The sequence below is a fragment of the Leptodactylus fuscus genome, chromosome 2, assembly GCF_031893055.1.
Source record: "Leptodactylus fuscus isolate aLepFus1 chromosome 2, aLepFus1.hap2, whole genome shotgun sequence".
NCBI lineage: Eukaryota > Metazoa > Chordata > Amphibia > Anura > Leptodactylidae > Leptodactylus > Leptodactylus fuscus.
The window spans coordinates 269,918,577-269,936,446 of record NC_134266.1 but is presented as its reverse complement, the minus strand read 5'-3'; the positions used below and the strand labels follow the sequence as shown (position 1 = coordinate 269,936,446).

The window sequence follows — 17,870 nt, the reverse complement described above, 5'->3', positions numbered from 1 at the left end:
ACAGTGACTGTACCAGCAGAATAGTGAGTGCAGCTCTGGAGTATAATACAGGATAAGTAATGTAATGTATGTACACAGTGACTGTACCAGCAGAATAGTGAGCGCAGCTCTGGAGTACAATACAGGGTAAGTAATGTAATGTATGTACACAGTGACTGTACCAGCAGAATAGTGAGCGCAGCTCTGTGGTATAATACAGGATAAGTAATGTAATGTATGTACACAGTGACTGTACCAGCAGAATAGTGAGCACAGCTCTGGAGTATAATACAGGATAAGTAATGTAATGTATGTACACAGTGACTGCACCAGCAGAATAGTGAGTGCAGCTCTGTGGTATAATACAGGATAAGTAATGTAATGTATGTACACAGTGACTGTACCAGCAGAATAGTGAGCGCAGCTCTGTGGTATAATACAGGATAAGTAATGTAATGTATGTACACAGTGACTGTACCAGCAGAATAGTGAGCGCAGCTCTGTGGTATAATACAGGATAAGTAATGTAATGTATGTACACAGTGACTGTACCAGCAGAATAGTGAGTGCAGCTCTGTGGTATAATACAGGATAAGTAATGTATGTACACAGTGACTGTACCAGCAGAATAGTGAGCGCAGCTCTGGAGTATAATACAGGATAAGTAATGTATGTACACAGTGACTGTACCAGCAGAATAGTGAGCGCAGCTCTGGAGTATAATACAGGATAAGTAATGTAATGTATGTACACAGTGACTGTACCAGCAGAATAGTGAGCGCAGCTCTGTGGTATAATACAGGATAAGTAATGTATGTACACAGTGACTGTACCAGCAGAATAGTGAGCGCAGCTCTGGAGTATAATACAGGGTAAGTAATGTAATGTATGTACACAGTGACTGTACTAGCAGAATAGTGAGCGCAGCTCTGGAGTATAATACAAGATAAGTAATGTAATGTATGTACATAGTGACTGCACCAGCAGAATAGTGAGCGCAGCTCTGGAGTATAATACAGGATAAGTAATGTAATTTATGTACACAGTGACTGTACCAGCAGAATAGTGAGTGCAGCTCTGGAGTATAATACAGGATAAGTAATGTAATGTATGTACACAGTGACTGTACCAGCAGAATAGTGAGCGCAGCTCTGGAGTATAATACAGGATAAGTAATGTAATGTATGTACACAGTGACTGCACCAGCAGAATAGTGAGCGCAGCTCTGGAGTATAATACAGGATAAGTAATGTAATGTATGTACACAGTGACTGCACCAGCAGAATAGTGAGCGCAGCTCTGGAGTATAATACAGGATAAGTAATGTAATGTATGTACACAGTGACTGTACCAGCAGAATAGTGAGCGCAGCTCTGGAGTATAATACAGGATAAGTAATGTAATGTATGTACACAGTGACTGTACCAGCAGAATAGTGAGCGCAGCTCTGGAGTATAATACAGGATAAGTAATGTAATGTATGTACACAGTGACTGCACCAGCAGAATAGTGAGCGCAGCTCTGGAGTATAATACAGGATAAGTAATGTAATGTATGTACACAGTGACTGTACCAGCAGAATAGTGAGCGCAGCTCTGGAGTATAATACAGGATAAGTAATGTAATGTATGTACACAGTGACTGCACCAGCAGAATAGTGAGCACAGCTGTGGAGTATAATACAGGATAAGTAATGTAATGTATGTACACAGTGACTGTACCAGCAGAATAGTGAGCACAGCTCTGGAGTATAATACAGGATAAGTAATGTAATGTATGTACACAGTGACTGCACCAGCAGAATAGTGAGCACAGCTGTGGAGTATAATACAGGATAAGTAATGTAATGTATGTACACAGTGACTGTACCAGCAGAATAGTGAGCACAGCTGTGGAGTATAATACAGGATAAGTAATGTAATGTATGTACACAGTGACTGCACCAGCAGAATAGTGAGCGCAGCTCTGGAGTATAATACAGGATAAGTAATGTAATGTATGTACACAGTGACTGTTCCAGCAGAATAGTGAGCACAGCTCTGGAGTATAATACAGGATGTAACTCAGGATCAGTACAGGATAAGTAATGTAATTTATGTACACAGTGACTGTACCAGCAGAATAGTGAGTGCAGCTCTGGAGTATAATACAGGATAAGTAATGTAATGTATGTACACAGTGACTGTACCAGCAGAATAGTGAGTGCAGCTCTGGAGTATAATACAGGATAAGTAATGTAATGTATGTACACAGTGACTGTACCAGCAGAATAGTGAGTGCAGCTCTGGAGTATAATACAGAATAAGTAATGTAATTTATGTACACAGTGACTGCACCAGCAGAATAGTGAGCGCAGCTCTGGAGTATAAATAATACAACGTTTTACAGACTATATATATTCTATATGTAGATGTAGACTTCTGCTCGGTGATGGGCATACTGTGAATACTCGCACAGTATCACCAAGGTCGCTCCGGTCACATGGCATCCTGCAGAACCTTGGACATGGCGGCCACAGCTGTAACTCTCTGAAATCCCAATTACCGCCCTACGTGTTACTCGGAGGGCGCAGACCTTTGTGTCTGGGACTCATTTCACAGGGCTGGTAATTCTAGAGCCGGGATACAAGGAGCTGCCCTGCTGCCAATTCAATGTTTAATGCCCCTAATCTGTTCCAGTCGCTCCCCAATCTGATGCTGGCGGAGCGCGGGGTCCTGGGGGGGATATTTTAGTGCTCGGATACTTCTAGCAAAGTACTTTGGAATTTTAATATAAGAGGAACAACACAAGATCTTTGCACCTTCGCCACATTGCCCGCTGTCACCTCGCTGACATCAAAGGCAATAAGACGAGGAATTAGTCCGGCAGCTTCATCACAAGATGGATATAGGATGTATCTAAGCCTAGAAAGTGCGATACTGCCCCAGAGGATCACAAAGCAATGCAACATTCCAAGGTATCTAAGCCTATCATGAGTGATACTATGCTGCTCCAAACTGGAGTATCTAATCCCATCATATATGACACTGTCTGCTGAGCTGATGTATCTAAGCATATCATGAGTGATACTATGCTGCTCCAAACCGAAGTATCTAATCCTGTCATATATGACACTGTCTGCTGAGCTGATGTATCTAAGCATATCATGCTGATGTATCTAGCTTTCTTATACATGATACTATCTTGTTGAATCAATGCGGCTTCTCGTATCTGAGCCAGGCTGCTATATCTAAGCCTCTCATGTGTACTATATCTCAAGCCGTCTCAGAGCCCCAGGCGGCTGCCTATTTCCAGCCATTGATCCTCACGTAGCAGGCGGTGCACAGTTTGGCGGCCTGTACGGTACAATCACGGCTACAGAACGCAGACCAGGTGATCAAAGCCGTATCCGACGCTACATAAACAAACGCGTCGGGCGCTGCGGCCACCACCGGGACACCAGTGTTTATTTTCCCAGCTGCCTTGTGTGTGGGTGTATATATGTACTGTATACATCTAGGTGTATGGACATGTATACAGACATATACATGTGTTTAGGTGGCGGGGGGAGGATTGCGGGACCTTCTATCCTGATATTATTATAAGCTCCATATATCGTGAATGAGGGCGCTCACGAACACCTATGGATGTGCAGACAGGACCACACGTGGACATAGATCTCCAAAAACTCTGCTTGCTGTCAGGAAATGGAGGTTGAAAACAGACACGAGCCCTCGAATTCTCCAAGCTGAGGTTGTATTCAATACAGTCCGACGCGTTTCACGTGTACCGATACATTGTAACAAACTATAACAGCAGCAAAATGCATTGTGCCCCTTCTAAGCTGAGGGTTTGTCACCATTGTATCCGGTCTAGACAACGCACTGTGATCTGAGCAGTCTTCACTCTGCCTTGTTACAATGTATCAGCGCAGGACAGAGACAGATTGCAATGTGTTTTCTTCACATGGGATTCAATACAATGTAACAAAGCCTCAACTGTGAGAAAGATTCTCTCTGCGTTTCCATTCACTGACATGAACAAATCATGACTATGCACCGGTTGCACCCAAACCCCCACCGGATAATCATAAGCTTACGTTTCCCATAGTTTATATGACTCCCTCCATCTGGTGCAGGACGAGTAATGATAGTGCAATAATCTGTAATGATCTGATATAATGACTTATTACGAGCCAGCGGGGGATACGCAGGCAATAACTGGCCTCAGCCGCACTAAAGAGCCCTGCAGAATGGGCCACCGGGGACGGCAGCAACGTGTGACACAGTCAGGACCAAACTGATGACACCATCGCCGGCAATATCTTGCCCACCAGGACCATAACATGGCTGTACAGACTAGAGAAACATCAGAGGAATTAAACAGGTAATATACTTACCCATCCAATAATAAAGGACCGAGACAAGCGGTACAATGTGAATGTGACGCCGCTTATCTCCACCTACCAATAAATAACCTATGTATATGGAGTATTCAGGTCGCAAAGTGTACATTAAAAACGTGAAAACCGCATTTTAATATCTCATTTCTACGCAAAGATACGGCTGTTTGAAGATGAAGGCCTAAAGCCTGAGGCTGCACTACTGAAAAATTCTGATAACAACAGGTTCCTTATTGGATTTTTAAGATGTAATGACTTTATGGAAGTGTGTAGATTCTTATTACTATCTGAATCAAGAGCTACATCCTAGTTACATGTAAACATTGAAGTATAATAATGACTCAGTAGTGCAGTCTCAGGCTTTGGGCCTGTATTTTTAATTGATTATATCTCGGCCTAGAAGTGAGATATCAAAACGCCGTTTTCACATTTTTAATTGCCACTTAAGGGTCTTTCACAATTCTCTTGTACTATATATATTTATATAGGGTGCCATTTAAACTTATATGCTATAGGTGAATCTATGAACGACATTCCCCTAATTTTAGTGCTCCCCCAGAGAACATTGGAGGTGTTGTGCTCCATCCCCACTCATTACAACTAGACGAGGCGATTCTAAAGTGAATGACTAACTCCTTGACACTACACCATGTAATAAGTTGGCACATCGCAGACTTTTTGGTGCTATTTTATCGTTAGCATTAATTAGCGATTACGGCCAGGTTATTACAGATGGAAAACAACTTTGGGACACCATGAACAGAACTTCATCATCATCATCGCGCCATGGAAATGAGAAAACTTGGCAAATTCCTCATGTACAGCTTGTCCTTATTGTCTTAGTACAAGTCCATCTATTCCAATTACGTGTCCCAATTTCCAGAGATGGACGCCATTATAGCTTTACTATGGCTCATACCCAGCTTTTCCAGACTCCTGAGATAAATAGTAGTCAGCAAGCTGCTACAATACAATTGACATCCCTTGATAGTCACCACTTCACTGATTCTGGTGCACTTGGAATTTTTTCTCTAGTCCCTACCGTTCCCGAGTAATCATCCCTGTTAGTTTCAGTATCCCTATAGGCTAGTTAGGCTCTGTTCTATCAGGTGGGTGGTCCTGAGTTACAGCAGGTAGTCTGAGACTGCCCACCTGACAGAAGCGAGTCCCATCAGCCTATTACTAGAAACGATTGCTCAAAAACGGTGGGGGCTACAGAAAAAATTCCAACTGTGCTGGAATCAGTGGACCGCCGCGTATTGAAGGAGGCAAAGAGTTGGAGTTGGTGAAGGTGAAGAACATTCCCCTTTAAGGATGTGAATATTTATGCAAACAACCCATACTAACTGAATTCAGTGGTATTTTTTTTGTTAAAAGTCATTAATTATCATCAATCATCACTTTCTGAAAAAAAAAATCAATGAACAATGATAAAAAGAGGGGTGTGAATATTTATGCAAACTATTAATATTCTTTAAAAATCAGCAAAATCTATTAATTTTAGGAACACCAAGTATGAACAATTGCCATTACTACTAATTTGGGACCCAACTGACCTCACTCACAGAATTTTTACTACAAAAACTGATTTATGGCTCAAATGTCCATATATCTATATCTCTATCTATCTATCTATCTATCTATCTATCTATCTATCTATCTATCTATCTATCTATCTATCTATCTATCTATCTATGGATTCTAGAGTCATGGTAATTGGATTGTAAGTCCTAAATAAAGCATGCACAAAGGGGAAAAAAAAAACAGGGGTGTGAATATTTATGCAAACAGCCAACATTTAAAATCAATAATTTTTTGTTATTTTTAGGAGCACAACGTATCAATGATCGCTGTCACGGTCCATTCGGGACCCCATTCATCACCCTAGGGGGACCACTGAGATTTTATTACAAAAATTTGGGTTACAGCTCCCTCGCCCATACAGAAGCGTCAGGTTAGAGCATTTCTGCCGGCATAAAAGGCGTCTAAATTCCGTCCCGAATGGCCTGCAAATCCAAAAATTGCACAATATGAATTCAAAAATATCAATAAAATCCCTTAAAACCAGTGAAATTTTAAGTTTTTAGGAACACCGAGTGTCAGCAGTTGCCATCACTACCCATCCGGGACCACGCTGATCCCCATAGTCATGTAGCAGCTTAGCCTTCCACCTGTATACATTGTGGGGGAAGGAAAGGGTCAGCTGCAAGACGGGGATTAGTGAGGATTTAACCCCTGCCGTGCCACTTTGGCACAGAACGGAGGGGAAATAAAAAAAAATTGTCATTCAAGCTAAGTCAAGCTCACTGCCGGGATCTGAAAAATCTGAACAAATTGTGCAGCGGTTACCACCAGAGGATTTTCTCCCAGGGTTTGGTGCTGCTCCAATTTTGCGGATACCACACACATATCAGCACCCCCCCCCCCCTCCAGTTACAACTACAACTCCCATCACCATCTACCGCTCCAGTAATGAGGATGAGTAATGATGGATGATGGAATCCGCTCGTCCCACACAAGTCTGACCCCAAAACCTGGTATTTAGGGCACGAGTCACAACTCATCAATCCATATACCCAGAATGCACTTGTAGATCGTCTCAAAAATATCCCCAATGTAAACTTTTTTAAAAACATTTGTCAGCCATATCGCGTAGTGATCAAGCTTTCCCACACACAGACGTCAATTGGATCCTATTTGCCGGTAACGGGGCAGATCTAAGGGAAAGTTTTTGTAAATTTTTTTTATTTTTGGGCAAATGCCCTTCTAACCCTGTTGCACGGGTCCCGCATGGCTTCCTGGTGTGATCTGAGTTAAATTTTCCTGCAGACTCCGTTTACACAGCTGTACGAGACTCAGACAGGGATCAATTAAAAATTCACAAGGAAGTAGGACACCTCTGCGGGGTAAAATTCCCAAACCTTGGAGAGGACGGCAGATTTTTTTGCTGCATTAAAGTGATAGATGATAAACACAATATTGCTGTAACTTGTAGGTTGGAGTTCTGTTCATCCCAAGCCTCCAGACCCATGAATAGAATGACAGAACGGCAGTGAAGACTGACACAGAGGTAAATAGGGAGGGAAAAGGTGAAGTGGGTGACAGTCACCATAACCATATAGGTCTAATAGCTCATGGGAGGTTGGATGACAACCACCAAATCCTGTCCATGTAGGGTGTGATTATTTTTTTTTAGTTCAGTTCAAAATTTCCAGAAAATGTGTCCATAGTACGAGTGCAAATGGAAGGCCATGGATATGGGGGGGGGGGGGGGGAATTACTGCAAATTTTAGGTGTAGGCCAATTTCCTATGGTGGTCATCACTAGGGTTGAGTGATCGGGATTGGAAAAGATCAGCGATCGAGTAAATTTCACGATCACGATTGGGTTCCGATCCCGACTAAAAAAGATCGGGAACGGAATTCCGATCCCGATCGCTCAACCCTAGTTACCTGCACAGAACCGCTGCCGCCGGGCCACTGTTCTCTGTCCTCTCCTCTCTTATTCAGATGCCCTCGTCTCCCTAGGCTAGTGTTACTGATGCTGGGAGTAGGCGGGGCTTGTTGTGTCTTAGGAGAGTATGGGTGGGCACAGGGCGGGGAGACATGAGTAGCCGGTGGATTTTTTAATCACTACACGGCGTGGAGTCCAAAAATTGAAGACTTCAATCTTTGGACTCCACACTGTATAGTGAATAGGATCAGGAAAATCCAATTTTCGATCATTAAAAAATCCCATCGACTTGCATTAGGATCAGAATTGGGATCGGGTTCTGATGGAAAATGATCGGAAATCGGATTTCAAAAATGATCCTGAAATCTCAAGATCGGATCAGCCCTAGTCATCACAGATGAGTTTTTGTACCAGTGCATCCGGACCATGGGTCTACTGATCCAAACTCACGGTAGTGAGGATATGAGTTTGGATCCATAGACCCACTGTTCCCGAATACTGAAACTGTCCCCCCACAGCAGCACCTGTAGGGGGCTCCAAGAAACTGAACCTCAAAAAGTTGTCCAGTCACATGTGGAAAGGACTAACCCAACAGGACAATCCCTATCATCATAAACAGCAATGAACTTTAGAAGGAAGAGATCAAAAGCTCAATTCAAAAAGTTGCCCTAAAGAAAAACCCACAATATGGGGGGAAATCTCAAATATTCAAAAATATAACAAAAAAATTCTCAAAATAAAAGCCATATTTCTTAAAATCGTACTTTTGGCAGCAACGCGCTTGCAAAATAACTTACGATGAAGTCCATGTGGAAGAAGCTTAAGTACGAGAATCACGGACAACTGTCATATAGTTGGAAGAAAACCAAAAATGTCTCAGAGACGGACTCTGTGGTCAAGAACATAGTTCAGGCTCGTGTTAATGGAGTGTTAGTTCCTATAATGTCAGACTCTACGTTGGAAAAAAATTGTAAATGTTTGCAGTCTACATTTGTTTTGGCTATGGTGATTTTTTTTTTTTTTGTCCGCAGGTGGTCAATTTCAAAATCTGGTCCCTTCATGAGAAAAACTGGGGGGTGGGAAGTTGATGTCTATCAATACCTTGTGAAGGACCATGAAGACATTTCTTTACCCAGGAGAAGGTGCCAAGGATATCTTGGATTGAAGAGCCTTGTTCTCCCATAAGGTGGTCAAGAAATCCATTGGACTTTGGGTGCCATCTTACCAGGATCCATGTTCAATGAGATATCTGTTCAACCTTGGACACCAGGAATGGAGAAGAACCTGGAGAAGTCCTCGAAAAGACTCTCTCACCATCTTCATCCTACATGGAGTTTTGGCCATAGATAATCCACATTGTTTTACCTAGAAGGGACCAGTCAACCATCTGATGGAGGAAAGGAAGGCTTTCCAACAAACTTCAATGTTGCTGGGGGGATCAGGCTGTTGGATTTCGACATGCCTGGACCTTCTTGTTCTCAGGGTGGTAAGACACCACCAGAGGTGTGTTGGTTGAGTGGAGATTGCACATGTCTTGGTTGGGTAGCATGAAGAATGGTTAACGACTGAACAAGCATGAGGCCAACAGTGAGGTTAAGTGTATGGCCACCTAAAGTGGCCCATCTTGGGATCTATTGAAGGACAAGGGTCTACAGTTGTCATTGTCTTCTCTAAATCCAACCCAAGAAGTGTCTTCCTTGTGAAATCCTGATAATCCTGTTAAGGAGGGTTTTGAGTGAGAGAAAGAGGACGAGTTTATGGTCCTAAACCTTGGATTAGTCAAAGTCACCCTCAATGCTCACCTTCAGGAGATACATCTATTGTGACGACACCTCCAAAGGTCACCCTAGGTCATACATTTCTTACCTGCATCTCTCATTATCGGACCACGGAAGGAACTCAGAAGAGAGGCCCCAGACTCCATGTCTCTGTGTGGGACATATTTACTACCAACCTGCAGGTTTTTAACACAAATGAAGCTCTCTGGGGAACAAGTAAAGTGTCTGAAACCACAAGCACTAAGCAGCGAGTGTAAATAACCCGACGTATTAAGAGCCTTGGGTTTTACTAGCTTCCTAGGCCATCAATAATACAATATGGAATGGAGACCACCATAGACTGCCCGCCATAACCTTATATCCATCAGTGAGGTGTAGAGGACAAGAGATCATCTAGGCAACCCTAAGAGTATATCTGTAACCTACTGCAATTTATAGAAATGTACATAGCACTATTATTTTGGTATATCATGGCAGTATTATAGAAACTACAGTATATTCTTGTACATAGGGGGCAGTATTATAGTAGTTATATTCTTGTACATAGAGGGCAGTATTATAGTAGTTATATTCTTGTACATAGGAGTAGTATTATAGTAGTTATATTCTTGTACATAGGAGCAGTATTATAGTAGTTATATTCTTGTACATAGGAGGTAGTATTATAGTAGTTATATTCTTGTACATAGGAGCAGTATTATAGTAGTTATATTCTTGTACATAGGAGTAGTATTATAGTAGTTATATTCTTGTACATAGGAGTAGTATTATAGTAGTTATATTCTTGTACATAGGAGCAGTATTATAGTAGTTATATTCTTGTACATAAGAGCAGTATTATAGTAGTTATATTCTTGTACATAGGAGGTAGTATTATAGTAGTTATATTCTTGTACATAGGAGTAGTATTATAGTAGTTATATTCTTGTACATAGGAGGTAGTATTATAGTAGTTATATTCTTGTACATAGGAGCAGTATTATAGTAGTTATATTCTTGTACATAGGAGCAGTATTATAGTAGTTATATTCTTGTACATAGGAGCAGTATTATAGTAGTTATATTCTTGTACATAGGAGGTAGTATTATAGTAGTTATATTCTTGTACATAGGAGGTAGTATTATAGTAGTTATATTCTTGTACATAGGAGTAGTATTATAGTAGTTATATTCTTGTACATAGGAGGTAGTATTATAGTAGTTATATTCTTGTACATAGGAGCAGTATTATAGTAGTTATATTCTTGTACATATGAGCAGTATTATAGTAGTTATATTCTTGTACATAGGAGGTAGTATTATAGTAGTTATATTCTTGTACATAGGAGGTAGTATTATAGTAGTTAAATTCTTGTACATAGGAGATAGTATTATAGTAGTTATATTCTTGTACATAGGAGGTAGTATTATAGTAGTTATATTCTTCTACATAGGAGCAGTATTATAGTAATTATATTCTTGTACATAGGAGGTAGTATTATAGTAGTTATATTCTTGTACATAGGGGTTAGTATTATAGTAGTTATATTCTTGTACATAGGAGGCAGTATTATAGTAGTTATATTCTTGTACATAGGAGTAGTATTATAGTAGTTATATTCTTGTACATAGGGGGTAGTATTATAGTAGTTATATTCTTGTACATAGGAGTAGTATTATAGTAGTTATATTCTTGTACATAGGAGTAGTATTATAGCAGTTATATTCTTGTACATAGGAGTAGTATTATAGCAGTTATATTCTTGTACATAGGAGTGGTATTATAGTAGTTATATTCTTGTACATATGAGTAGTATTATAGTAGTTATATTCTTGTATATAGGAGTAGTATTATAGTAGTTATATTCTTGTACATAGGGGGTAGTATTATAGTAGTTATATTCTTGTACATAGGAGTAGTATTATAGTAGTTATATTCTTGTACATAGGAGTAGTATTATAGTAGTTATATTCTTGTACATAGGAGTAGTATTATAGTAGTTATATTCTTGTACATAGGAGTAGTATTATAGCAGTTATATTCTTGTACATAGGAGCAGTATTATAGTAGTTATATTCTTGTACATATGAGTAGTATTATAGTAGTTATATTCTTGTATATAGGAGTAGTATTATAGTAGTTATATTCTTGTACATAGGAGTAGTATTATAGTAGTTATATTCTTGTATATAGGAGTAGTATTATAGCAGTTATATTCTTGTACATAGGAGCAGTATTATAGTAGTTATATTCTTGTACATATGAGTAGTATTATAGTAGTTATATTCTTGTATATAGGAGTAGTATTATAGTAGTTATATTCTTGTACATAGGAGTAGTATTATAGTAGTTATATTCTTGTAAAGTTTTAAAATATCCCCAGATCAGTTGTCACTTCCCTTCCCCCACACTTCTTGGCCTCTCATACATTGTGTATTACCCAGCAGGGGGGTAACAATTATCACACATAGAAGCCCCTGCTATAGGAGAGGGAATACTGGAGAGTATTAGCAGTATATATAACATTTCCTCGCCGTATATTCTTATAGCATTGTTCATATCTATAGTGACCGGATTCTTCTCGCTCTGGCACAGACCTGATGACTGGGAATTTACTGGATTTCCTACCTTTTCACCATGTGTAATAGTCGTGTGAATGACACTTTGTCACAATGAACTATGACTGGACTTAATAAAACTACTTGTCACCAGTCACCGACAAATGGCCATCATATAACCTTACAACTGTGCGAAAACATCTGCAAGACTCTCAACTGCCTGAGACTCCATAAAGCAGGAGCGGTGCAGTCGGGACTCACTCCAGGACTGTTTGCTCAGGAATAGGCGGCTCATTTGTGGTATCCTGAGTAAACAGAGGAGACAACTTAAAGCTGACCATATAGACATAAAAATACCTCTACCCCGACCACATGAGGCTTTAAAGAACGTTCATGTTATGGGGACAACACACAAAGAGACTGGGGAATATATTGTATGGAAATTCACTGTGTGGACTAGGGTTGAGCGACCGGGATCGGAAAAGATTGAATTCCGATCGGCAAATCGAGCAAATTTCACGATCGGGATCGGCAGGAAAATGATCGGAAATCGGATTTTAAAATCGATTCTGAAATCTCAAGATCGGCTCAACCCTACTATTCACTCATGTGGGAAATATTTGGTAACTTTTTGACTTGATGTAAAACGTTAAATCTGGTGACAAAGAGAATTTCACCAATGACACTCAAAAATGTCCGATGAGGTTTTCTTTGGGTCCACCAGAAATATTACTTCGAGGTTCCACCCGCCATACTTTTTTAGTGACTTGACCTCTAGTAATAAAGTCATCTCCAAATGGGGACCATTATTTCGGACCATTATTGTGTCCATGACTGAACTCACCAAACAGAGGACCCTTAACTACTTGGCCTGGCCAGTCCTGAGATACCCCAAAATTTTCAATAGCCATGAAATGAACCCTCCATTGGCCAATCCCTATTCTTCCTCCTAAACCCTCTATACATAGACATTCTTGGCTCAGCCGAGTGTACATGTGTCATGGATGGGAGACAGTAGTAAGGATCGGGTGTTGGAATTCAAGATGTCTAATCTCTGTTGGGGTGAGTCTGTAACCCTCATAACTTTGCTCTAATGTATATGTCCCTCTACTCTACAGGTTCTGTAAACCCAACCTCATATGAAGACCTTCAATGACGCACATATGACCTGGAGGAATTTTTTTTTTTTTAAGGCAAAATTTTTTACAAGCAAGTCCAAAAATTTTCAATTTTTTGGTAACAAAGACCCAAAGATTAGACTGATGTGACTTACCATGGCGGAAGTGCCATGGAAAAATGGTGACATTTTATAATCAGGGCAAAGTGGATGGGATTCTAGCAAATCCCATGCCCACTTTGCAGTAAAAAACCTCGGTGCGGACACGTCGCAACCGGTGCGGTTTTGGAAATTGCACTATGGCAATTATACCTGCGGAACTATCGGCGATTTCCACATGGGTATCATTGTAACAGAACTTTTTATCGAAAGTGCTGCAAGAAGAACCGCGATGTGTTGCCGCCGCGGTTTTTCCTGCAAGGCCTTATCCTAATGTGGCCATGTATATTTCATATGAGCTGGTTACTGGATCGACAACTGTCTAGTGAGCGATTGTTCCACCGAAGCCTGACTTGGCTGAATCAAAAACACCAGGCGGTGGATGGACGATCTTTTTGGGAACTTTTTGGGAATGTTCTTTCACGTAAAGATCATCCATGGGCAAAAAATTGTAAATACTGTTGACTTTTTTTTTTCGCAGAGGATGACCAACCATCTTCGGTCAACCAAAATGATCATTTGGGCCAAATTTTTATCTTTTTATTGATTTTTTTTTATCTTTTTATCTCCAGTTCATGGCCACCTTTCCTGTGTGTGGTCAGTCTTTAACTACAGGCCCTTCAGTAACACCCCTACTGACTTGGCGGGTATCTGCCTACACTTCACTCCTGCCAGCACCTCCACTGGGGAAGAGGAGGAGGAAGGGGGGAAGGGGTTAAAAGGTTGCATACCATAGAAACTACTGAATGGGTTTAGTGAATGGCTCCAATACACATCCATTCTCCAGGCCAAGCCTTAAATGACAGTCCCTGGGCCCTGCCAGGCTAAAAAGCTGCTTCTATTTGCATGTCTTCAGGTGTCACCAAGTACTGTCAGAGATAGGAAGCTCCTGACAGCTGAATAGAATGCAGAAGAAAAAAATAAAAAAGTTGCAAAACGAGCCACAAAACAAAAAATTTCTCCCGGTCTGGTAAATAGCAGATAGACATTGTCTTGGATGGTAAGTATCGCCTATCGTCCGTGGGAGGCGATATCAAAAAAGTGACGACGGAATAGAGAGTATCATGTGAAAAATTAAAAAACACTGAGATTTTTTGAAAAAAAAAAAAGAATGGAAGGATTAATATTTTAATTAGAAAAAAATAAATAAAAAATCACCTTTCAATTAACCAACCTCAACTGAAGCAAAGCCGGCCCGGACGTGACCCCAAACTCCGGAAAAGGTAAACAGATCATTCCGTAGAAATACCATCGGCCGGCACGAAATGTTAATAATTTCATCATATTAAACACTCCTAACATTTACACAGACCTACAAAACGCCAATTGCTTTTTTTTTTCCTGCTAATATGAAAAGGTGTAGAGCTTTATTAAAAAAAAAAAAAAATCATAAAACAAAAAATTAACCTGACATTTCTACAATGCAAAACCCATGCGGTGGAAAATAACCACTTAAATGTCACAACAGGCTTCGCCCATGCGTGACAGTCGTCTGGAAATGAGGAACGTCAATGTACACCGACCCAACAACAACAACAAACCCTTAAGGTGTATTCACATGGGGCAAAAATTTGTAGCTATTCTTACCACAATTTTTTTCACCAAGTTTAGGAGCTTGTTGTGTTATACAGTAGAAACACAGATGGTGTTTTTGGGATAGGTACACAAACACGACACCACAACAGCACCATGTACGTACACCCATTGGATATGGGTATGGATATATTGTATTAAAAAAGGGGGGTGTTAAAAACCTTTTTTAACACCAGGTTTTTTGGTCCGTTTCAATGGACAACACTCCGATCCATTTTGTCTGATTTAAAAAAAAACAAAAAACACTGGGTTAATCTGGCCATAAAAACATCCAAAAATAGGACGTCTTATGGCCGTGTGAATACATCCATTGACTTTCATTGTTCTTAGAACAGTCATGTGATGATGGCCCTTTTTCACTGTGGTGTGCATGAGGCCTTTGTTTTTGATTTCTAAGGCACCTATATAGTCATACCACAGTCATGCTACATAGTCATACGATATAGTTCTACTATATGACTGCATAATAAATCCAATATTGACACTAATGCTATAATTGTATCCATAAGGAATCAAAAATCCATTCAAAAGTTACATTGTAACTTTATCCAAAAACTTCCATCATATAAATTTGTTACAGTATTTAGATACCATCCTCAAAGGGGGAAATTAACATTCATTAGGTACCACCATGGGTACCAAACCTGCCCCAGAGAATAAGACTGTCACCTATAGCCTACTTCATGTAAGGTGATGGCCATGACTTCATGATGTCAATGCACAGGACAGTGGACAGTGTAAGCAAGTACAGGTTCTCTGGTCTGAATTGAGGGGGTATGTCTAGTATCCATGGCCGGGCCCACTAGGAATAAATCCAGTTGCTCCAATGTTCAAGTCATTTTACCACCATCGTATGCAGGCAAAATTCACATCACTATATCCATAAGGTAGTGCAGATTTATCCCAGTGTTCACTGCTAAAGGGTTAACTGCACATGCACTATATATACAATGTGAGCTCATGGGCTGTCGTACAAGAACGAGAATCAATGTCATCCTACTACAAAGGAATACACTAATGTAGCAGAGCTGAATTGATAGGGGACTGTACCAGAATACTCTAACTCCCTGCAGTCCTATGTAACGCTACGTACAACACATCTAGCTCTGCTACAACTGGACGGGTCAATAGCTTTACTTACAAAAAAGTATGCATGCACTGTACATGTAATAGAGAAATGTAGCAGAGCTAAGTGTGTCTGGTGAGTAGAGACGAGAGTGCAGTATCTAATGTTTTACAAAAGGCTGCAGGAAAACCCACTGCATCTCTCTAACTTTGTCCAAATGACAAATTCAGCGCTGCTACATCTACAGTTAAAACCTACGGTATAACCTCCAAAATTTTCATTGAGTTACTCAGGTTGGCCGGGTTGTGCCCCTACGGTGAACCCTATGTAAGAACCTCACACGTAAAGAGGAGATATATACTGTCTATTGGTATATAGTAGAAATCCAACATGAAATTCCAATACTCAGCACTACTAAGCGATCTAACAAAAACAGTCTGCATGCACCAGAAAAAGGTGCTATAATAGGATAAATCCAAGACAAGGCACCAAAACCAGAGAAGAGCCGGGTACACACGATGGAGTGTTTATAGTCTATACAACATGCTACAAATATATAGCTTAGAGTACAAAGCTGCAAACAGACTGCAGCTACTAGAGCATCCAAAAAGAGCCGGCGGCATTAAAGGGTTAACCCCGTATGCACTGTAGAAGCGACCGGTCCATCTCCAAAGTAATAGAAAAACAAATATTATTAAAGAAAAAAAAACAATAAGATATCAACTATGAGATAGAAGACATGCAAATGAAAGAAAACACAGCTTGTTTCAAAAATTTTCAAAAACACTAAGGGTTAATCCAAGCCCACACTGCAACAATGTAGCAATTCTGCTGCAGCACAAACATATAAAGACAGTCCAACATGCTGTGCCTGCAGGGCAGGCGGCGCACACAGGAGGGAACCCCCTGCCCTCCTCATACAGGGACATGCCTGCACACAGTGCACATGGTATAGCACACACAGGGGCCGGAGCGGTGTACATAACGGTGCATCCCATAGCCGCAGAGTATAGAAAGATATGAGCAGCACTCACCATTAGCTGAGACTCCCAGGTTTGCAGAACCACTTTTAACTAAGAGTGAATTGTGTGCAAAATCTCCAGACTCTGAGTGCTGGGCTGGCTGGCCTATCAGCCTCCTCTGGCAACCATTGGTTCCTGGGGTAGGGGGAGGGGAGGGGGTTTGTTCAATAGGGGTTGATGAAGCAGATGAACAATGCAAGGGAGGACCTGTGAACACACACAAACACACACACAGATCAAAACTGTGCACAGGGAAGAGGCGCACACTCTGCTCACCTGAAAATTTTTGAATTTTTTTTTATTGTTTGAATATATGTGAAGATCAAATAATAAAGATTCGTGAAATTTGATACATCAAGTTTTTTTTTCCCATTTGTAAATTTTTTAAATTAATTTTTTAAATTTATTTTGATTAATCCAGGGGTTAAAATATTTTTTATGATTTTTTTGGGGCGGTCGGGACAAATTAGGTGACAAGCTATACAAGGGCGAAAGGGTTAAATCACAGATTTTTTTAGTATGGTGCATCGAGGGTTAAAATATTTTTAAAGAAATTTTTTTTGACAGTGACCAGGAAAAGACAAAGAATATGGAAGGGCGAAAGGGTCAAGTTGGATAAGTATGCATTTGTTTATTTACATCAAGGGTTAAAAAAAAATAATGAATTGTTTTTATTGGAATTTAAAAAATTAAATAAAAAATTTGCAAGGTTGAAAGGGTTAAGTTACCGCTTTATGATAAAAAAAAATGCAAGGTTGAAAGGGTTAAGCTACCGATTTATAAT

The 17,870-nt window shown here is 40.3% G+C and overlaps 1 protein-coding gene across 6 annotated transcripts in view; it reads right to left on the bottom strand.

Moving 5' to 3' along the window:
* Nucleotides 1-17,870, bottom strand: part of TENM4 (teneurin transmembrane protein 4) — a 1,026,741-nt gene that overhangs the window by 237,246 nt on the left and 771,625 nt on the right. For all 6 annotated transcript variants that reach the window (XM_075266230.1, XM_075266232.1, XM_075266233.1 and 3 more), the window contains one exon: nt 17,099-17,293. In XM_075266230.1, coding sequence (XP_075122331.1) covers nt 17,099-17,293 — 195 coding nt within the window. The remainder of the gene's footprint in view (nt 1-17,098; nt 17,294-17,870) is intronic.